The following is a 23,702-nucleotide window of genomic DNA, read 5'->3' on the forward strand; positions in this document are numbered from 1 at the left end:
TGGCTGTGGTCTGATGGGTCTGCAGCCAAATTTGTCTATTGGAGCAATGGACAGCCAGACCACATCAAAGGATATGAACACTGTGTCCAGACCAACTATCCTGGAGAGCTGAAATGGAACGATGACCAATGTTCACGTACTTTTCCCTTTGTTTGTGCATCTCGCACAAACTGTCCTTAGTAACTGAGATGTCACATATGTCTGATTGAACCTGGTAACTGTTTATTATCACGAGTGTTGGAAATTCACACGTAACTCCGGTGGTTGATCAAAGGGAATATTTCCACTACTTTTAATACTCTCAAAATAAATAATATGATAATAAAATATACCAGATACCTAATTGGTGTTTTGCACCAGCTGTCCATCATCCACTGTGTATGTGTGTGTGTGTGTGTGTATGTGTGCGTGTGTTAAATCTGGGAACAACACAGGTTTAACGGTTCGACATAATTATAACTACTTAATCCATTTTATATGCACATCTCAAAAATGTATAAAACAGTAATCACTTCTAATAAACCTTAAATAACAACAGTATGAAAACTGAAGAGGAAATGCTTCAAAATATCTCTGCCTTATAAGTTCCCCGCATGTTGACTTGAGTACTGATGATTATCTTCTCTGTATTCTTACTTTCTGAACATACAGTATCACGTCACATGGCACTAACTCAACTCATGTTTCTGTGAGAAAGATAACTGCCTGGACATGACAGTAAAATTACCACAGTTTCAGTCTACAACATCAGAAGTGACAAAGGAAGAAACCACACCACTGACCACATCTCTGCCCCTCAATCTACTCTGAAAACTATAAAATACTCTGATAAGATGATGTAGTGAAAGGATAATTTTCCTCTGAAAAATAAATATGGACAGGTGTCAGATATAGTCTGGGTGAGTCAATCATGGGGAGAAGAAGGAGAGCTGGAGGAAACAGAAATAGCAAAGATTGAAGCCAGCATGGAGCACATTCATAGTGAGTGAATGAGTCTAAAAGTGGGAGCATGAAGCCTGGTTCCAGACCTCTTAATCACTGCCCACATCACATCTTTGACTTGTTCAGCATTTCATAAAAGGTTAATGATTATTTGCTTTCGATGCAAGAGGGACCAAAAATACTTCCCCCAAACGTATAATTAAAACACAAAGTTGAACACATTTAAAAAAAGGTGAACAACCACTTACACCTTGACAGTTTTGTTTCACTGAAGCGTTATTGGGAATTAACTCGATGGATGTAAAGTGCACATCATTTTTCCCTGTACTGTTGACTCATGCAAACAGATCAAACGCAACAGTATCAAAAGTTTAAATTGTATATCCCTGAAATGACCCAAAATCGTTATAGTGGGACAGGGACATAACAAGAGTCGAGCAGCGAGAGGAAATGAGAGAAGGAGGAAGAGATGGAGAGGAGACCATTTCAATTTGAAAGAATAATTGTGGACTTTAAGCTAAATAGTTTATAGTTGCAGTGGAGGGAAAGGCAGAACAGTTTTGCAATGTATAAACAGCTGCCTTTGTCTCATCTCTGCTGAATCCAGCTGGCATGAACTGTGATTAGAAGTGGTAAGCACTCCCTGCCATGTGCTGTGTGTGTGTGTGTGTGTGTGTGTGTGTGTGTGGAGGTCTGGTTAGCGTTGGTTTGGACCCGGGGTGTAGCAATATGGTTTCCTGACGCTGCTAACCACTATTATTTTGCAGTCATCCTGATGTGTATTTTACCCAGCAGGCTTCTGACAACTAAACAACAGTAATGAAAGTAGTAATGAAGGAGGTGAGACAAACAGAATACATAGATGGTGATGCAGGTGGTGTGTGATTGTCAATCTGGCAGAGTGCCCTTGGAAATTAAAACAAGTGACAGTAAGTATTTGGGTCATAGCCAGGCTTTAAAAAAATAATCAGGTCATAAATCAAGGCTCCCTTCCCCTGGTTTTAACTATATATTGTCTGTAGGCTATATTTTCATTTTCCAAATTGAAGGTATCTCAAAGCCCTCTGCATACTGCTAGGAGTACAATTGTGCTAGGAAAATATTGAGCCTAAAGTTTTTGGCCTAAAAGTTACAGCCAGCAGTCTTCTATCCTAGCTCAGCCTAAAGACTGGGGAAACGGCTAGCCTGGCTCTGTCCAACGATAACCAAATAGGCCTGTATACCTCTGAAGCTCAGTTATTATCGCATTTGATTTGTTCAATACAATGTTCCATACAAAAAATGTGCTGAGGTAATTCTTGCTTTGAGTAGTTGCCAGACAACTGGTGAAGACTCCTGTAGGTTACTGAGCCTGTCCAAATACAAAATATGGCACCCATGGATCCAGGAAACTTGAGTCCATCAAAAACTAATGTTTTAACTTTCACCAGCAGAAAATCCTCTCAAAAGATTAGGCAATGCCTGAAAGTCAGTGTAGAAAAAATATTGAGATATTTTACTAAAAAAAATAGTGATAGGCCTATTACAATGTGCAAATACTCCAATACAAGTAATTATACATACAAGTATGTTTCAGCAATGTATTTGAAGTATCATAAGAAAAAATATTAATTAAACAGCAGAATAACCATCAGTGTTCACTGTTATCTTATGTAATCGGCAGTTTCATGTATCAGGTCACCATGGGCTCTGACAAATTGTGATTTGCATTTTGTTTCTAATATTTTAACATACATAGACTACACTATTAGTTCATAAAATCGTTGACAGATGAATTGACCATGAAACTAATTGCTAATTGCAGCTCGAACTAAATACTGGCTAAATCAACACAATTTCTTTTAGAAACTGATGTAAAATCTTTCCCTGCAAAGTAACTTATAACTGTAAACTCTACATACTGTACATGCAATGGAGTAAAACGGATAATGTGTTTGCCTCTGAAATGGTGTAGATAATAACAGCATAAATGGAAATAAAGTACATTAAAGTACAAGTAGCCTACCTCAAAATTGATGGTGAAAATACATAGTGAGATTTCACCACTGCTAAAAGTCTGTTTATGTTTATTTTATGTATCCTTTATTTAGCCAGGATTGTACCAGTGAGATACACGATCTCATGGAGTATGTTGTTAATAATACAAAAGCATTTGTGTCTACAATTCCAGGGCAGATGCAAAGAAACCAACAGACCAAACGGGTAAATTCACTGTAGTTTTCTATAATACACACACACACACACACACACGCGCGCGCGTTACTAGGCCCCTTTCTATGGTAGGGGCAGACTCTTATCAGGTTCTTATAGATTACCACGCCCATTAGCCCTTTTCGCGCGAACGGTGAACTGTACCATTGTCAATGTGGGGGGGGGCTGTGAAGAGAGACTACTTCTAAATATGGGTAGAAACCTCTTAATTGATCGACGTAAGGTAGCGGGGGCTTTTTTTTATTGGTCGGCTGTTGGTGGAGCCTTCAAAGTACAAGTGTTGGACATAACTACTAACTAATATATAAGCCCAACGACAACTAAACCCCTACTTTTGCAATGACCAGTATGCTCCAGTGGTTCGTTTTTAAACCCACCGCTCCGCTTTCGTGCTGCAAGACAAAAGTTTCTGTTGAACGGAAATTTGCCGATAAACGGAGATAAAAATGACCCTCGCGTCGAAGGTAAGACAGCAGAGCAGTACGTTTAAATGTAGCTCTACTATGGTGGTTCCTGTGTTGGAAGAAAAGTCACAATGTCTAAACTTCTCAGGTCTTTGTTTTGACCTGGTTTGCACAGCTAGCTTACACGTGAGCTGCTTCACATCAACGTTCAGGTGATCCATTACATTTTGGCCAGATGCCTGAACTGTAAAAGAGTGCAATGTTCAGTGTTCTGTCAACGGGTCAGAGGTCAACACTCCTGGTTCTGCAGACATCAACAAATGGATCAGACACAGCATGCCTCTGTTTCACCCAATAAAAACTACAGTTTCTCGTGCAAATATGTGTCAAAGACTCCAGGCTTAAAAAAAGCATAATAACATGTTAATACTTAACCCTGATGTTGTCCTCTTTAACATCTCAAAAATATACTTTACATTGTTTTATCAGCTTGCTACGTCATATATTTCCCTAATTTTATGGGAGTTGCTTATAAAGATGATTTTGAACAGATGACATGCTCATGAAGCCTCCCAAAGAAAAAATGTTCTGGTCCTTAGACCGCTGCTGTGATGGTGTGGACAGTATCTTAATTAGATATTTATATATTCATGCATTGCCCATATAATATAAAACATAAAATATTTCCGTATTTTGTGAAATAACTATGTGATGTGGTTATATTTTCTGTATTTGATTACCTTCTTTTTAATGTGCCCCAAATAGTGGATGCGTTACCACTTTGAAACCCTTATACATATTTGGTTTTAATAAGGTCGGAATGAAAGAGGAAGAAAGTGACAAATGGTTTAATTATTTTTAATTATGTATTCATTACACACGCAAGTAAAGCCAAAAGTCAACAAAGTACAAGGTTTAAGTGTATATTCAATATTCCCACAGCATTCACTCAGTGAAGTCAAGGGTGTGTCCACTGATGGGATGGTGCTCCCTCTGGTGTAAAGTGTGAAAATGGTTCATTATTGTCCTGTGGGGTTTTCTGGTTAAAGTCAGTGTTACTCACTGAAAATGCATTGTGTTATCCTTGAGCTCTGACACGTTGAGTGCTCTTCTTCCCCATTGAACTTTTGCTAAGCTGATTTTTTTTTTTTTTAGCCAGTATTGTTTACATCTATGTTTTCTAGCGTGCGGTCTTCTCTCTTGTCTTTGCTGGTGCATTGCAGCATATAATGGCTTGTTTACCATTACCTGTTCATTAGTGGAATAGCTCGACACCAGCGGCAGGACTGTGTACCGTGTCACCAGAGTGCATGTGCCGAGTCAAAAATGCCCCGTCATCTATTCCACCAAACCTAGTTTAATATGTCTGCCAACAGGCGCCGTGTTTCAAATCCAAGTTCATCACAGCTGAGCTGGCTCGTCTGTTCAGCCAGTCTGACAGCGAGGAGGAGTTTGAAGGTTTCAGTGAGGATGAGGAAGAAGAGGACAAGCCATCTTTTAACAAACGGCAAAAGAAAAAGGTATGAAATGATTATTGTTGGTTGTATTAATTGATGGACATGTGTGCGATATACCGCAGCCAAATAAGCTCCAGACTAAATGCTTTTTATTCTCTCTGGTTTTCTCCAGCTGGTGGCATCAGAGGAGGACAGCGACGTGGACACGGGCTTCTACTCTGATGGCGAGGATGCCCCCCCGCCAAAGAGGAAGAGTCTTTTAGTTGCCCTGAGGTGTGTGTGTGTGTGTGTGTGTGTCAATTGGTAAATAAGCAAGCAGATCGTTTTTTAACATAGAGATGAACGCTGTATCTCAGTATGTTGGAACACCTACATCCATGTGTCGAAGTCTGCTCTGTTTGTTTATGTATAATATCCTTAAGTGCTGCTAGCAAAGAATCTGATGTTATTGCACTACAAGCGTATACCTACATGATGTGTCTTTAACAGAAGGCAACCTCCGGTTCTGAAAAGTGAAGCCAATGCTACTGGCCACCTGTTATTTATGAGAAAATTATTCGACTTGGTCTTGAACAGGCAAAGTTGATGAGTGAACGGAGCCTCTTATTGCGGGTGCCGCTGTAACTACTCGTGAGGTTAATTATTTGTGTCACATTTGACGGCTCAAATCCAGATCAGGAAGAAGGAATTGGGTGTAGGTTCCTCTTATTGCCCAGCCATACAAGGGACCTGGTCAGAAACACAGACCTGTTTTATGATAAATGTGTTCATTCTTATTTAATCTTGTTCCTCAGGTTTCCCGTCAAAAGACTGTCTACCCCCAAACAGGAACTGAAAGGGAAAAATGTCAAAAAGCCAGTCAAAGAATCTCCTCCTTCATGGAGAGCCAGAGGAAGGCAAAGGATGAAGCAGCAGCAGCAGGATGAAGAAGAGGAGGAGGAGGAGGAGGAGGTCCTGTCTCAGAGCCTCCGGAAACGAGACAAGAACATTCAGGAAAACAAGGCCATGGTAATGAACCCTTACAACCTTTTTGTGTTTTCTCCTCATTCTGACAAACTGTGTGATCGGTGTACTAACATGATATCCCTCCTTCCTTTTTGTTACACGTCCTTTACTCTTCTCTGCTGTTGTCTTTCAGCTGGCTAAGCTGTTTGCTGGTCTGAGCACCATGGGTGACCTGAATCTGCCCACCACCCCTGAAGTGAGTATACGCACGAGCGCCACTTTCTCACAACCATAGACTTTGGTTAAACTGTGTCTGACTGTTTTGTCCAAAGCGATTTAGAGTAAGTTCATTCAAACTCCATTGCAACAAAAGTGAGACGTCTTCCAAAATTGTAAAACTATAATCTAATACTACTATTAATGTGTGTGTCGATGTTCACGAAAGACCACATGTTTACTTTGCTTTATTTTACGCAGAAGGAAAAGAAGAAGCGGGCGTCAGAGAAAGCGACCACACGGAAACGCAGGTTTGAACCCGATGTGGGGTCAGAGAGGAGGAACCCGTCTCGTAAGGCTCGTCCTCCTGAGAACTTTGCAGTGGAGGAGAAGAGCGAGCCGCTCACCATCAGAAAACCCAGGAATGTCGACATCAGGAGACTGGTGGAGGTACGATGAGCAACACACACTTCACACTTCACCGCGTGCCCGCAGATCTCCCTAGAGGGGGAAATGATGTACGTTTTAAAGTTAAATGCATCAATCTGGTGCAAAATGAAGGTGGCTAGATCTACGAAGAACTTTGTGCTCTCGTAAACAAGTTTTTTTTGGTAGTGGAATGTACTTTACTTAAGTACAATTTTGAGAGTATTTCCATTTTATGTAACTATATACTTCTAGTCTACTACATCTCAGAGGGAAATGTTTTTTTTTTTTTACTATGTTTATTTGACAATATTAGTTACAAGCTACATTGGAGATTCAGATTCTAAATACAAAATATGAATCAACAAATATATTATGATGTATTATTAAGTAGTATGTCATCAAGTATACAATGTTGTATTAGCTCCACCTTTACCAGCTTCAACATTAAAGTGATGAACACATTAATCCCACGTTAATCCCAGCAGGCATTCTACAAATACAAAAACTATTATACTTATAATTAAGTACATTATTCATCTGCAATCTGTCGGTTGTGATTGGGCAGGTGGACGAGGATGTTGGTGAGAAAAAGAAAAAGAGGAAGAGCCCCAGGAGGAGCCAGTATGAAGTGAGGTCAGTTGACGACATCACCCAAGAAGAACTGGACAACGTAGCGTACCGCAGCAAAGACAAGATCTGGGACAAAGACAATGTGAGTCACATCAGGCTTTTACCCATTCAATGGTCTTGGTTCTGTATTGTACTGTCAGGTTTTCTGTCTGTCTTACATTCATTCATTCATTCATTCATTCTTCCAGGGCAGCTCGTGTCACCAGTGCAGACAGAAGACTCTGGACACCAAGACGGTGTGTCGCAGCGGTTTCTGTGTGGGGGGAAAAGGCCAGTTCTGCGGGCCGTGCCTGAAGAACCGCTACGGAGAAGACGTATGCGATGTGCTGCTCGACCCGGTCAGTGCGACTACACACGTTAACTTTGGACTGAACTTGAGATGAATGTGGGGGTCGTCGGAAGCAAAACAAAGCCCATTGAACCTGAAGTGGCTGAATTTTAATGTCGGTTACATTAAGTTACAAACCGACTTAAAAACCCATTTGTCTTGTTTTTAAATCCTGTCACTTTATGTGAAAAGCTATTGCTAGGTCTTAAGTGTCTTAGAGTATTTCCCTAAAATGTATATTAACCTTGATTTTATATTTTATATTCTTGAATGTTTGGGGGTTTTTTTGCCTTGCTGTTCAGATTTTTTAAATAATGTGTTTTTACAGCGAGAATCTGAAAGGCTTTCAGAGAAATACCTTTTCAGTTATACCGATTGATATCGCGTTGTTGAAAACTTTTTATATATTTTTTTCAAACACCCTGTTTGTTTTGATCAAAAGCCAAACAGAGTATTCAACAGAAGAGGTGTGAACCAACATGGCTGAACAAAGCAAAGAACACCACCTACAGAAACTTCCACTTCATTACTGGCAAACACAAGTACAAGCATGCAGAATGTAACATGAATCACTGCGTACATGGAGTGGCATGTTCGCCTGTGTGTGAAAACCACTGACAACTTTTTGCTCCACGGTTAATGTTTTCCTGTCGCTTTTATTAAGAGTGAGAGGATCTTTCTCTCATTTGTTTTCTGTTTAGAACAGTGTTCGGTTAACAAGTGAAACTAAACACAAGAAGAGAGTAGGTAGTCATGCTAACAGAAGCTTGCACATATGTTACAAAACATATTAGATATATTTACATTGTGCTTATCACAGTCTCAGGAGCGGCTGTCTTTCAGTCAAAGTACTGGTGACAATGTGGGGAAGTTATCACAGGGAAATGCAGCGCAAAGCACCAAGTCAGTGACCACGTATCATCCAATATCCTGCCGAAAGAACAATAAGAACAATCTCAAACACACTGAATATTAGTCAGTGTGTGGCTTATTGTGAATGCTTGCCTGTTTGTGCAAAGTTTAGTACGACAAAATCACAAGTGTGTGTTAAGTATTCAGTCCCACAAGTAGCAAAAGCAGGTGATTTGAAAATGTTTAAGACTTGAGGGTTGAAGGAAATGAGAGTCGTTACTCCGTTTCAAAAGGGGCCAACTGAGGATGTTCGGGCATCTGATCACGATGCCTCCTGGACGCCTCTCTTTAGAGGTTCTCCGTGCACGTGCAGCTGGTAAGAGCCTCTGGCCTGGGAAGGCCTCGGGGTTCCCCTTGCAGCGCTGGAAAGCATTGCTGGGGAGAGGGACGTCTGTAATACCCTCCTGCCACCGTGACCTGGCCCCGGATAAACGGAAAGAAAATGGATCGGTGGAAGGGACATAAAACCTCAACAGGGATTCACTTGTGCAGTCGGGTAACAACACGGTTGTTAAATGTGGACATTTTCTCCCTAGACGTGGTCGTGCCCCATCTGCCGAGAGATGTGTAACTGCAGCCTGTGTCGTAAGAAGGAGGGCCGCTGTGCTACCGGCATCCTGGTGGGATTGGCTCGCTACAGCGGCCATGACAACGTCCACAAGTATCTGGAGAGGTACGTCAGTTCATTCTCACGGCTACAGGCCTGTAAGGGATTCCCCTAAAACTGCCACGATGTGAACATTTTAGAAATTTAAAGAAAATATGCGCAGTCAGTGTAAAATAACTGTTGGAAAATGTCTGTGCTACTGTACTGAGCATGGAATTAAGAAAATATAAATATACTAAATTAAGCCAATTCTACATACGACTTTCAATATCTGTGTCAAGTGATTGATTGTTTTTTGAATGCACAGTTTCTAAAACGGCCTCACTAGATGTTTGTTAAATGTTGTAATATCTTTTGGGTTTTTGGAGCGTAAATATACAATTTGAAGACGTTACCTTGAGCTCTGAGAAATTATGTTTTTTTTTTTTGATTTGTTTTTTCTGATATTTAAGACAACAATGATTAGTTGCAGCCACACAGAACGATTGTGGCAGCAGCTCATGTTTGCTTTTGTCTCCACTGCAGCATTCGGAGGGATCTGCATTAAAGTCCAGAGCGAAGACCAGGGAGGAGAACCTGCTCGTACGGCTAAAACCTGGAGCAGGCTCTCGTGCTGCACAGTACCGTAGAACTCATTCTAACGCACATTTGTAGGTTTAGATCAACCTTTCTATCTAACTAGAGAAACAAAAGCAAACGGATGTTTGTTTAATCTTGCCTTAACACAAGGCACATACACTGTTATGTTTTTTATATCGTGGTTTAAGGCTTCATAATATGCAGGGATGTTTTTGTTGTTTTTAAGTCGGTACTCCGTTTTGAGTTGTATATTTTCCTTTGAATATTTCTTGATGTTAACTAGAACAAATGTAAGGTATCGATGCAAAAGGAGCCTTTTTTATATACCAACTACCTTTCTTAAAGTGACTAACTTTACAGTATTGTTGTTCTCAGTCCACTGTAAATTCTAATAAAGAATGGCATTGTGTAAATGATTTGCCATGCTAACATTATTGTACATTTAGGGGAGGTGCTTATACCTTTTTAAGCTGCACCAAAGTTTTCTAAAAGGTTGCTGCTTGTGTGTGCACGGCTGCTGTGTACCTGTTTCTCCAGGTGAGAGGGATCAGGTCCAGGTGAACTGCTGCTCTTGAGCCAGTCAGCTGATCTCCTGTAATGACCAGGTAGCATTGCTGCAGGGCAGGGGTCAGAGGTCAACCTGAGGTCCCATGGAGGATCTTCATTGTGTGTGCACACTGTGGTGATACAGATCTGCAGACGGGTCCTGGAAAAGGTTTCCCGCCGGTGTAATCAAAACATCAAAACCTGTCCTTGTTATTGTAGTGAACCTTTGAGAGTTCACTACAGTAAACTTTTTAGTTTTTTACCTTCACAGATCCACAAAATCGCCTGAGGGTGCAGAGAGAGGTTGTAGATTTGGGTGTTTTTTTTTTTTTTTTTTGAAGTGCTTCAAAGGAACGACGTGTCAAAGGTTTGCGTGAGCTGCCTACTACTTGATTCTTTTTGTATACTTGCAGTCAAGAGTGACCTGCTGCTGAACTCCCAGAAGTCACTTTGATCGTAGTGGAGTTACACTCGGGGGGTTTTGTAGTTCATGTTTTCTGAAGTAGACGGTTTATTGGCTCATTATCCGTCTACATAAACAAAAATATACTCCTCATAACTCAATTAGTTCAAAGCAGCTGTGTGTTCTTGAGTGGTAACTGAATAGTCACAGGTTTGATTCTCACAGCATCAATTTGGAGTCCATCAACGGCAGAAACTGTAACTGGGAACAGTAATTGTTCCCAAAGGAAATACGGATATCACTGCTGCCGCAACACAAATGAGGGATTACCCAGTAATAATCGGGCGGCAGACGTTATAGAGACTGTGTGTGTGTGTTAAAGTCAGAGTGTACCATGTGTAGATATTGTGAGGGCTCCGCCGTGTTTTCTATTGGTCACACAAATACCAAAGCATCAGCGTGGAATTTAAGACCATTTCAATCACTTTATTGCCGAGTGTTATGCAGGCAAAGCATCTTTTCTGCTTGAAGTTTTCCTTTTTTTATTGACATAACACGTTTGTACAAACCAGTTTTAAAAATATCAATAAACTGGGGCCTTTGAGGCTAACCTGGCAAAAACCCATTATCAAATGTTATGGAGACGAACAAACATCTTTTTAGAAAAAGATTTACAAATGAGATGTCACTACAAAATATCAAAGAAAAGAAAGTTGGTTGTCACACAAAATATTACCAAAAACATCTAAATTCGTTTGGTATCAACCTTTTCAACTTTAAAGAATAGTAACTTTTTTGCTTTCTTCTTCTTTTGTTATTTATTTTCCTCCAAAAAACACGTTATGGCGCAAAGAGAAGAAGAAGAAATGAACAGCAATGGTCAGACGTAGAAAAAGCAAACAGAAGCACAAAGATTAAAGAAGAGAGAAGCAGCGCTACGGCAAAAAACTCAAACATGCTGTACACAACCTCAGAATCAACGCACACAAACACAAGTCCAGCAAAAGGCAAATAGTACAACTCAAGGATAAATAATAAATTAGCCGTACACAGTGGGGTCCTGTGTGTTAACTTACTGTGAGGGGAACAACTGATAAATTCTAACAAATAAAAGTATCTTTTAATTTCAAAAGAATGTACGCACTGAACTAACACACAGAGCAACACCACCAGAAAACGTCTCATAATATCCACATAGCTAAGTAGCCCGACCCTCTCCCACCCACAGCTCTCGTCACTCTGTGGCTCTTTACCTCTCTGTGCTGTGCTCTCCGTGTCGCCTCCTCGTAATGCAGGACCGCTCCCCTCTTTCTCCATCCAGCTAACTCCGAGGTTCCCTCCGTACCGACAGCTTGTGTTAAGGCAATTGTGGCACATCGGTCACGTGGCGGGGTTGGAGGTGCAGAGGGGCCGTCGCCAGAGCACAGAGAGCAAAAAAAAAACCAACATCAGTGACGGTGCCGCTGTCCGACAAAACTGTCGTCCCATCTGCCAGGTACCATCTGATGGAAATCTAAATGTATAAAAAGTACAAACTGGCATTGGATGGACTGCAGCCGCGATGTTAAAGCCACCCTGTGGTATCTGCAAAGCAACAGGATTTGTTCGGACGACAGCACTGCTTTCACATATTCTCACTATTCTGGCTTGTTTTATCAACAGAGAAAACTTCCCCCGACAATGTAAACATGGTTTCACTAGGATTGTCATTAAAGTATTGCTTTCACTACACAAACAAGGTTGTAGAAAGCTAGATTGTTTTTCTCTATAGAAACACTTTTTGTCTAATGGCCACGGTGCCTCAATAGGAATGCATTATTTATAAATCTTTTTATATGTGCTTTTTTCTACTCTTTTTTTTATTTTTATTTTTTTGAATTCCCCTCTCTTCTTCAATAACAGTTTATCCGTTGACTGGTCTCGGAGGAATCAACACCTGAATCTGATCTGAGGACTAAACCTGAACCATGAATAAAACTCAAATTAGGTAGATCCTCTCGGTGACAGCGTGGGAATTCAGACACACACACACTCGTTCATACAAGTCAAACATGCACTCACACACCGTCCCAGACTGCCCCCTGCTCTATCGCTGCTCTGCAACAGTCCTGTACCATGATTGACTCTCAGCGCAGTCCGACAGGTATGAAACAGGAACACAACTTTGTGCATAGAGTTTTGATTCTGTTGCAATTCAGACAACGTGCCTCCATGTTGGATGGTTTTAGATTCAGCAGGCTAATCTTGTGCTAATCTAGACACTACTTACATTCCTTTCCCCACTGCGATTGGAATTGTTATAGATTCATTTTATAAATGCCAAACTAATCTTTCATATGTTTCGGCTTAATTTTTGTTATTATATGCGTTAGTTATTTTTAGATTGTGATGTTTATATTTTTCTTTTTCTGTTCATCGCATGATCCCGTCTCTTTTGAGTCCCTTTGTCACGAGAGAACAACATTTTTAAAATGTCAAATTAAAAGTTTAAAAAGAAAAAGAAAAGGAAAAACTAGCCACCCCCTACAGTTCCTGCAGAGACTCCCAAAAAAACAGGAAGTCAGCCTTCAGCAAAGAAACGGGAGTCAGTTGCCTATTGAAACTCCCCCCCTTCCTCCTCCTCCTCCTCCTCCTCCTCCTCTTCCTCCATGTGATTGGATGTGGTGGGTGTAGCGGGGTCAGAGTCACGTGAGAGGGTTGCCACAGCGACAATCTGAGGGGAGGCGTCCATGCCCTCGGGGGCTTCTTCCTCCATGTCATCGGTGGTGATGATCGCCACCGCAGCGCCGGCTTTCTTGTTCTGGTGGGTCTTGATGTGCTTGGAGAGGTGGTCGCTGCGCATGAAGCGCTTGGAGCATTCGGGGCACTCAAAACGCTTTTCTCCTAGAGGGGAGAGGACAAAGAATTAGATAAAAATAAATCAGGAAAGGACCCCCCCCCCCGGCTTTGGTTGGTGCCTTCTCGGAGATGTTTTCTCTTATGTTTACAACTAAATACACGTGTAGCTGTTGGGCAAGAAGTTGAATCACGTGGAAAAGTAGAATTGTATCGTTAATAAGGGAATTAGAGCTGACACTAGTCAGTCCACAGAAAAATACTTAGTTTCTATCACCCCAAGGCCTTCCAACGGGACCAGGGTGAGCCACATCTCCAGTGTACATCCCTGTACGCATTCGTCCTACCTGTGTGTGTTCTCCGGTGTCTCTGCAGCTCGTCGCTCCGGGTGAACCTCTTGCCACAGAAGATCCAGTTACAGACGAACGGCCTCTCGCCGGTGTGCCAGCGCAGGTGAGCCCTCAGGTGAGACGTCTTGCCGTAAACCTTCCCACAGCCCTCCATGTGGCAGATGTGCTGCTTCTTCTTTGTGGGGTCACCGCTATTCCTACAACACACACACATTCGAGTTAGGCGTGAGCTGCAGGTGGTATGTGTGTGTGTTTCATATAAGCTTTCAGGACTTGAAACAAATGGGAACACAGTTAGTCTAGAAGTCGCGGAAGTAATCTCCACACCCAAAAACTAAGATTAAACTTCTCTGAGGGAATTAGTCAGACTTTTAACAAATGTATTATTGATTATTCTAGCAAAGCTGAACACATTTGACCGGTCTCTGAATATTCTCGGTGTATTTCTGGGTGCATGCTCCTCATTGCAAAGTGCTGGGGGGTGAGAGGTCAGATCGCTCACTTTAGGATACAAGTTACACTGTGTTCGGACCATCTGTCAAACCAGTTGTCCCACCATGACATGACAGTCATCACTCATTTTGGAGTGGTCATAAAAATGTGAGCATGAGTTTAGGTAAACGTAGCTGTAGACGGTCAAACAATCCTCTATGCGGAGCTGTGTGTTTCTAATGTCTTCGTACCTTCCCTCTCCGTCCCTGCAGTTCGGACAAGAGCAGGCGACACGACGAAGCCTCTTGCTGGGCTGTCCCTCCTGGTCCGAAGAACTTTGTACTGAGCCCAGCTGGTCTGGACTCATCGATGAGCCCGATGCCACGTTACCGACAGTGACCGTCACTGGAGACGACTGAACTTTGACCCCATCTTGACCCTGTGGTTGACCTGAAAGGTGATTTAAAAAAAAAAAAAAGACAAAATGTGTAAACTTATTTCTCAAAAATATGACAATAGAGAAAAGCTGAAAAAACAAGATCCAAAACGGACTTGAGTAAAGTGTCACACAATTTGAATGGGCGAGCAGGTTATCCTGAATGGTTCATGTATGCCGTAGTTCACCACAATATTGGAGATTAGAGTCATTAGAGCTTCATATGTCATTAATAACTGACCTCATTGCTAATACCACATTTTTGTTTCTGCTAGTGACTGGATCCGTGATGGATTAGTCACTTCACATTCGCACAGTTACTCTTATTACGGTCTTACCCTGTAGACCAGTAATAGTGAGGGGAACCCCCTGCACCTGAACACCAGCAGTGCCCAGCCCCGCGATGCTGACCGTCTGTACTCCAGACCCCGGGTTGATCTGGGCCGAGCTCAGTGTCAGGGGAGCTCCACTCAGGGAGACCAGCCCTCCACCCCCCAACGTCGTCCCACCGGCCACGGGGGCCAGCGTCAGCTGCTGTGGCATGCCTGCCCCGAGGCCGCCCTGCAGGGAGACGCCACCGGGCAGCTGCAGTGTCTGCCAGGTGATCTGCCCAGACGGGGACATGGTTGGAGTACGGATAAGGACCTGGGCTTGGTTCTGGAAGGCCTGGATGGGCTGCAGGGTTTGTCCTGGGGCCAGCTGGAGGGTCTGAATGTGCTGAGGTTGCCCCTGAAGCTGACTCTGAGGCTGTAGCTGGATCTGCTGCACCAACTGGTGCCCCATTTGGCCCACTATCACTTGCTGAATTGTTCCGGCTGTATCGATCTGGTTCTGTAGCCCATTGGCCTGGTTCTGGCTTTGAGAATCAGCCTCGCTGCTCTGCACTTGGGTGTCAGCTGTTCCACCCTCTGATCCAACAGACACCACGTGCGTCACATCGGACACGCTTTCACCTTCGGCTACCACCATCGAGCCAGTCGTTGCTGTGGCGTGAGCTGCCCCAGACAATGCTGTTGTCAGCAGCTGGTTGCCGTTGGCAACGGAGAATGTGCCATCTGCTGATTGGATAAGCTGCACGGCTCCGCCCCCTCCAATATTATTGATCACTGGCAAAGCGAGGGTCATGCCACCAAGGTTTATGGGTACTGTGGTCATAACAGGAGTCTGAGAGCCCTGCAGAGTCTGCAGCTGCAGTGGGAACGACTGTGCAGGGCGGATCTGCAGCGGGACCGTCTGATTGGCTGTAGTTGTCAGGATGGTTTGCTGGTTGGCTGGCTGGAGGATAGCCTGAGTCTGGCCGGAGCTCTGGGTCTGGATGAGCTGGACCTGCTCCTGTACAGTGCCGATGGAGGCCGTCTGAGCTGGGCTGATGTGGATCTGCTGCCCATCTGCAGTCTGCAGGTGAGGGATGACCTGATACTGGACCCCGCCCCCGGCATTGGGCAGGTTCTGAACCTGGATGATCTGGAACTGCTGCTGATTGGCTGCAACGCTGTTGGTCCCACAAAATGACTTCACCTGCCCAACAGGAAAGGAGCAGTGAAAACAGTTAAGATCACAAACGTTGGCAAACAAAACAAAAAAAATGTGCTCAAACCCACTGCTTCCCCCACTTCCTTCACCTTGCGCCCCCCCGGTGAGCTGTCATTAGCCAAGGTGGTGGCCACTGTCACAGCAACAGGCTGATTGGTGTTGTCTTTAGCCATTGTAGGTGCTGCTGTAATTATCTGCCAGCCGTTCCCCGTGAACTGAGCTGGGACCAGTTCCAGCTGCTGGGGCACCAGGGTCTGCCCTCCAGCTGTGTCCAACAGTATCTGCCCCTGGAGCTGACCTGGCTGCAGCTGGAACTGACCAGCCTGGACCTGGTACTGCTGGGCCCCCACCTGGGCCTGGGCCCCCTCCTGCCCTCCAATCTTACTGCAGGTGGCCGCTAGCAGAGCCAACGGAGAGGGCTGCGAGGAATCCTGAAGGAGACGGAGTGTGGGGGGGAGGGAGGATGGATTGTGGGGAGGGGCAGAGAACGGAACAGTTAGACAGGAGTGATGAGGGAAGAAGGGGAAACCAAATGTACACACACAGGAAAGTACACCATGTAAGTAAAAAAAAAGCCAAAAGGAAAAGATGGGCAGGTATCATTATGCACTCACACAATGAACAATTAGAAATAAAGATGAAAGAGTAAAAGAGAGAGGGGAGGGGAAAACACGGTGCCAATAAGAAACAAAAAGCTGAGAGAAAAAGAGAGAGAGAGCTGTCAGTGGAAGTGGGCGGTATTACAGGAAGTGAGTGGGTGGGCGTGTGAGAACCACATTTCTCTTTTCTCAGAACACTGGAGGAAAATGCCGCCTTCTCGCTCTCTCTCTCTCCTCCCTTTCAAAGGAACTAGGTCGCAGGCAATGTTCTTATGCTATACACCTCGGAAACGGCCTAGGTTCTGTAACAAGTACAAGAGCGGGGAATAACAACAATGCTTGTCGTACACGCTCCACAACAGAAGATGCCCTTAAGAACAACTGCCTAGTTGAAATATATTGAATATATACAACCTACAAAAAGCTGATAAAAAAGGAGGGTCCACAGTTGTAGAGCCACATACCAACGCGGCAGGTCTTTATAATAAATCCACATGCAGAATTAAATCATTTTGACCTTAATTCAAACGGACAATTCAAAAGTACTGTGGCTGAAGTGTGACAGCCGTATAAGCCTATTCAACAAGCTCTGGTCTAGCTCTGCACAGAAGCAGGAAGTGGAATTCACCAGAGAAACCCCCCCAGAGGTGTCTGGCTGGGAGGGAGGGAGTGCATTTTTGGCCTGGCAAAAAAAAACAGGCAAGGCAAAAGTAATGAAGTATGATATAAACTTATTTATTTTTCTTTTACCTGTGATCCAGAACTTTTCCCCTTCTTAGATGGTTTCCCTCCTTCAGTTCCAGATGATTCCTTCTTGGAGTCTGTCAAAAGAGAGAAGAAACAAAATATAATATATATAAGATCATATATATAAGAATATATAAGAATATCTCCAGTTAAAATGTGAATAGTACAGAGTCCCAGGAGGAGGCACACTCATGCAGATACTAAGTCGCCTAACAAAAAACCAAATCTGATAATATACAGATAACAACAAAGGTGGTCAATAAAGGTAAAGGAGAAACCAGTAACCTCATCTTCAATATCAAAGGTGCTGCGAGCCTTCTATCTGTCAGACGGAGAGAGAGAGAGAGAGAGAGGGGGGTGGAGACGGAGAGGGGGGAGGGTACCTACCACTCATAACGCATTAATATACCGAGAGGGAGAGGGTGTAGTTCACGGTAGAAGGCCGGCCGGGTACAGAGGCGGAGGACGGCCTAAATGTTCGGCGCTGGGCCGTGGCGGATCTGCCCGTTTTGACGAAACCACCCACTGGCCAGGAAGGGCGGTGCCAAGCGCAGGCACAATCAAGCAGCCCCGAATAACGGAGATAACGGAGAACACCGTGCGCGTCACCGGACCCCGTCGGCCCCCTCGCAGCCCCGTCGTATGTCTCTTTTACCGGATAGCCAGTCCATAAACGAGCAAATTGGCGCTTGTCAGAATAATATCCACAGAGAAGTTGTCAGTGTGTGACCGTAGAGGCCCACCCACTTCCATTTAAGCATCAGGACAACACCCTCTCCGCTGCTCCTGCCTGTCGCCGCTGTTTCTCTCGCCGCACGACGCGGGGACGCCTCGTCGCCGTCCGTCGCGCACCCTAAAACAAACCGTCACCAGTGTTTGTATTTTACGCCTATTCCCCTATTTTTTTCGTGCACAATTGATTTTTTTTAAGGGGAAGACACGGGGAGATAGCTGTGGCTTTTGTGGGCGGACGCGCTCCTCCCACATATTCAGATTGGTCAACGGGGCTCGGCGTGCGAGGGTCGAGATGGGAGTTGTATTTTGGTGAGGCCTCGCCTTCTCCGGCTCTATTGGGCGACGGAGACTACAGCTCCCGTGATGCTCCGGTGCGTCGGTGCTGGTAGTCATGTTGGTGTGAGAGCGAGAGCGAGAGGGAAGGGCGGAGACTTCTGTGTTGTGGGGGGGGGGGGGGGGAGGCGTGTGTGCTGGTTTCCACTCGGTGTCACAAGATGACAGCTCGGGTAGGAAAGAAGAAGAAGAAGATCAAGCTGTTTTTTATTAACTATGGAAATGTGAATAATGTCACAATGTTGCCTTTATTTATTTGCCACTAATATCGTTTCCCTTGTCAGTCCCTGTCCCAGTTTCCCCCCACATCTTTAGTCTCTGAATCTGATCGGAGAAAGCAGTACTTTACAGCCTGGTTTGAAATTACCACGAAATTACCACGCGACCCCCCCCCCCTCTTACTGTCTTGTAGGCTTTCCTGGCCAACCTCAGCTGACCTGGAAGGGTTGTCGGCTGATTAGGCTCGCCCTTAGGCGTTCATTGCTGATCCACCCACTCTATTTTATTGGTTTTGTGTTGACCATAGTTCAATAAATTGCATAAAGTATACTCTTTAGGTGGACTTCCTCCTATTCATATTCCACAATCCAGTTATTTACCATGCACAAATGCCAAAGGTTCCCAACCTCTCCAATATGAGGAGGTGCTGCTTTTTCTCACTTGTATATCATTGTAAACTGAGTACATAAAAAGTATAAAAAGTAATATTTGACTTTAAAAAGGACTACCACCATTTAACAAATGCATTTGATGAGACTTGAATCATGGCTAATTAGCCGGAGAAGAAAAGCAGAGAACTTAACTGCTTTTATTTGTTTGCATGTAGCAGCAATCACACAGAAGAGTCTTGTTTGTGTACCAGTCTGGAACAAAAGTCATGGCCTCACTCACGTGCACAAACCTCTTTCAATCTCCCAAAGGGAAATGTATACGTTAAATTCATCCCAGCAAACACAGCTACATGTTGACGTAGCAGGCCTATATGGTCCCAGGCAGGGCTTTCTCCTGCCCAGTTTGTCCTCTCCTTCACAGAAACCCTCCGTGAGCGAGGAGTGACTTAAGCCAAATGGAGTGAAAGCCCCGGTTCACCAAGCAGAAAACATCATTAGCGGCAACTGAGGATATGCCCACGGCACACAAGGGAAATATTTAGGCTGATATGCTGTCAGCCTGAGCAATACTCTGCCACAGTGGCACTGTCTCTCTAAGATGCACCCAGTCATTAAAACAAGTCCGGATGATGCTGGAACCTGTTTATTGTTATAGGTTTCAAAATACTTTTGATGATCCCTCAAAATATGTGAAAAATGTATGAGTTCAACCTTTCGAGGCTCTTATCCAACATGGAATTTGATGCAAAAAGTACACCAACATGTATGGATTTGTTATGTGGTCTCACTTTGATGAGTGTAATCTTGCTGCAACACAAACTTTTAAGAGTTTAAAATCTGACTTCTCCTCATCAGAGACCTGAAGAGAAATAACTATTGAACATGGCGGCTACTGCAGGCCCGATAATACTCAAGTCCTGTGGTTTCTTTGTCGTCATGAGACTACTCGTGTTCTACGTGTGATTTCACAACACACACACACACACACACACACACACACCTGGAGTGGCCCAGAAACACAGATACACACACACACACACACACACAACATGCACTGTAATTACTGCGGAAGCCAAGTGCGTTGGTCCCGCCCCCTGGGCCAGTCGACAGGGCGTTGCTAGGCAACGAGTTCTAGTCTGAACAAGGGTTGTTGCCTGTGTGGTGATGGTGATGATGGTGATGATGATGATGGGAGGCCTGTGGTAAGAGAGAAGGCTATCATCTGGTACAGATAACTATGCCACACAAAACAAAAAATCCAATCTTTAGTGCTAAAATGTTGTAAAAGTAGAAATAATTGACATTGTCATTAATCCTCACTAAAGATACATTTAACTTTTAGTGATCTTACTCATGTCCAAAGTCATTGGGGCCTCTACAAATATAAGATCAATTTAGGATCAGCAAAAGCTACAATATGAACGGATATTCCGTCAATGTGAAGAAAGTGAAAGTAATACTTGTTTCCCAGCTGCTGCCACTAGATGACGCCACATACCAGATATGGGGGCTTTATAGTTACTAACATACGATAAGATAAAATACATTTATTGAGGGGAAATTCGGTTAAAATATAAATAACATGATGCATAAATAAAAAGTGGTACGAAATAATTCAAATAAGAAAATATAAACCTAGACTGTTTACTCTATACCTCATTATTATTAATAATATGTAAGCGGCATGTTAATGTTGAAAGTAATTAATGTAGTGAAAATTTTATTTTAGGTAGTTAAATCTATAACTTAAGTTGTAAAGCAACTAGTAACTATTGGTGTCAATATTCCCATTGAAATGTGATGAAAAGTATGAAGGACATAAAATAGAAATACTCAACTAAAATAGGAGTACTTTCTTGTAAAAAAAACACACTAGTATTTGAGTTAGTGTAGCCTATACGTTTAGTTAATTTCTCTGCTGAACTTTCATCTTTTAAAAGAGAGTATGAGTATGCAATAACTCTATTTCAGCTTGATGAAGAACTAGGTTGCTTTCCTCTTCCTTCTGTATTCCAAGTTGAGGCATGCTTGGTTTTTAATAGGCCTAACATTGCAATGACTTTTGAATAGAAGACGTGAAGAAGAAGTACGTAGCTCCAACATGTTCATAAAAATGCACATAAACCTACGGTATATATGGCTTTAATACAGCTCGTTGTAGTTGGTTTTGGAATACATTAATGACAAAACTACTGAGCGAAAAATGAGCCAGAATTGAGCATTTTAGACGTTTTGAGCCCACAAGAAACATTTTTTTGAGCAAAGAATAGGATTTTCTTTCTATCTTTAAAGCCGTGCACTTTCAGGTTTGGCAGTTTGCATCGCTTACCTGCAAACTCCAACTGAGAGACGAGCAAAATGCCTTTGATTTGAAGTGTCATAACAATATGTTATGCGATCAGAATCAGCTGAAACATGAGAGCAGATCCATGTTTTTTTGTTCTAAAATCTTGACATGAAGATGGATCAAATCCGGGAATTTGCTTTGTGCCCAGTCAAAAGTTTATTTATTAATGAAACAGAGGCATCATTTCAAACTCTGATTTGGATTTGATTTGCATCCAGGAGGTAATTGCACTGTCCACGTCACTTCCATATTCTTAAGTGTATATGAAACATGATTGCATGCACAGGAATGTCAAATTGAAATGGTGCACCTATGCACATAAGCAGGTTGGCATGTGTGAGTCAGTGCACGCTTGCTTGCAGTTATGGTTTTCTTTGTGCACTGGTAAGCGTAGGTGTGCGTTTGTCACACGGGTTCTCGGCGTCAGAATGTCTCCCTTTCCTAAAGGTTAAGTTGGGATGGACAGATTTATGACTTCTAGCATGAGTACAGCTTTTGGCAGCTGCCTCTGTTGGTCATAAATTGTGTGTGTGTGTGTGTGTGTGTGTGTACACCTGGAGAACTTGACAGGTGATAACAGACACGTTTCACATAACTTTCCTCTAACAAGCTACAAGCTGTTATTATAGATGGATAGATAGTCATTCTGTACTCATTCTATTGTGCCAGGAAATCTGAATGAGAACAGGTGATGTCTTTGTGTTTGCTATGGCTCATCACCACAACTTCCTACTGGTATTACACTACAGCATATGCACATACAGACACGCACACACAGAGAATTTTGGATGATCGGGAAGCTGTAGCTGTAAATTTAATGTGTTGATGTTTGAACCTTGTGGAAGATGAATCCTGGTGTGATAGAATATATATTTTTTATTATTACTGGAAACATGACTCGGAACTGGACTAGACTGTTGTGAAGCTCTGTGAAAGTTGACAACATCTCACTGTAATGACAGTTGACTGATTGATGCTTCGTCATGTCTGGATCAACTGGAAAACAACCGGTGTGTCTCAGTGGGCATGCCAGTTCAGGGTGTGGGTGGGACATGTTTCTAACCCGCACCTTTGTAAACTTTATTTTGTTTCTCTCTCTCTGGCTGGATGTTTTACTTTTTTTTTTAAGCACACATGCGACAGTATGATTCCACAGAATGTATCAGCTGTGTATGCACTTGAGAGCATATTTTATTTTTAACACTTATAGAGCTGCTTGTGCAAACAAACTGAAAAATAATCACTGTAGATTAAAAAAGAAGCTGCCTCAAACCAGATGCTTTCATTTTAAAAGATTGCATTAGCTTCAGCAAGTGATATTTGATTTAATACATTGCCTGTTGCTGTGATTGATTGACATGTTTTGAGGGAAGTGTAGACGTCAAACCAACCATCACTTTTAAACAACAACACATGCAAATGTAAACAGTGTGTCGGGTGGAAATGAAGAAAGGTTATTATTATTTACACAATAAGTAATGAACTTGCGTGACATCTGAATATAGAAACATGTGTTGTCACGACAGACGCTGGTTGTCACACCCTGCCTAATTTTCTGTCTCTGTTGGAAATGTTACAGGACTCTGATTAGGCTGACGGGAGCGAGAGTGTCTCTAAAAGTAAATAACAATATTTTCTGTGAGTTTATGTGTGTGTGTATGTGTGTGCATGTGTGTGTCATCTGGATACAAATTTGTCCAAAACATTTGTCAAATAATGTTTAATTGTCCGGAATAATAATCTTTTAATGCTTGAAAATGAATGTTTCTGGTTCAGAGAGAGAGAGAGAGAGAGAGAGAGAGAAATGTTAACCGCTGTTTTTATCGATGCCAACAGAGAAACCAAGGAGATAAACTCTTCTTCTTTCACCTATCTTGATCAGTTCCAACAAATCGTACAACTAGTTACTTTTGACTCTCTTAGAAGATGCCATTCAACAGAACACAATCCACGCACCACGGACAATCTGAAGGCATGAGTGCTTTGAGTCCATCTCCGTGAACTGTGCCTGTGAATATTGTATTCAGATAAGAAGTTATTTTTCTGCTTCTACCTTTAACGTCGTGCACTGAGATAATGAATGAGTAAATCAGCACTCTCTGCAGGTGTGTGTGTGTGTGTGTGTGTGGGTGGGG

General features: G+C 42.9%; 2 protein-coding genes across 2 annotated transcripts; one reads left to right on the forward strand and one right to left on the reverse strand.

The window, feature by feature from the left end:
- The first annotated feature begins 3,534 nt into the window (after positions 1-3,534).
- On the forward strand, positions 3,535-10,230 carry cdca7b (cell division cycle associated 7b). Its single transcript, XM_031853704.1, has 10 exons — positions 3,535-3,617; positions 4,934-5,077; positions 5,187-5,287; positions 5,809-6,022; positions 6,153-6,215; positions 6,437-6,625; positions 7,170-7,316; positions 7,423-7,572; positions 9,011-9,147; positions 9,607-10,230. The coding sequence occupies exons 1-10, from the start codon at positions 3,600-3,602 to the stop codon at positions 9,626-9,628; spliced, it is 1,185 nt and encodes a 394-aa protein (XP_031709564.1). The 5' UTR covers positions 3,535-3,599; the 3' UTR covers positions 9,629-10,230.
- An 839-nt stretch (positions 10,231-11,069) lies between these two features.
- sp4 (sp4 transcription factor) lies at positions 11,070-18,516 on the reverse strand. The gene is made up of 7 exons (XM_031853703.1): positions 17,929-18,516; positions 17,545-17,615; positions 16,285-16,626; positions 15,001-16,180; positions 14,478-14,676; positions 13,792-13,991; positions 11,070-13,492 (listed from the first exon to the last, which is right to left on the reverse strand). Exons 1-7 carry the CDS (start codon positions 17,933-17,935, stop codon positions 13,203-13,205), a joined length of 2,289 nt encoding a protein of 762 aa, XP_031709563.1. The 5' UTR covers positions 17,936-18,516; the 3' UTR covers positions 11,070-13,202.
- Positions 18,517-23,702: the final 5,186 nt, after the last annotated feature.

The sequence above is a fragment of the Anarrhichthys ocellatus genome, unplaced genomic scaffold (assembly GCF_004355925.1).
Source record: "Anarrhichthys ocellatus isolate YVR2014 unplaced genomic scaffold, GSC_Weel_1.0 scaffold14, whole genome shotgun sequence".
In the NCBI taxonomy this organism is placed as follows: domain Eukaryota; kingdom Metazoa; phylum Chordata; class Actinopteri; order Perciformes; family Anarhichadidae; genus Anarrhichthys; species Anarrhichthys ocellatus.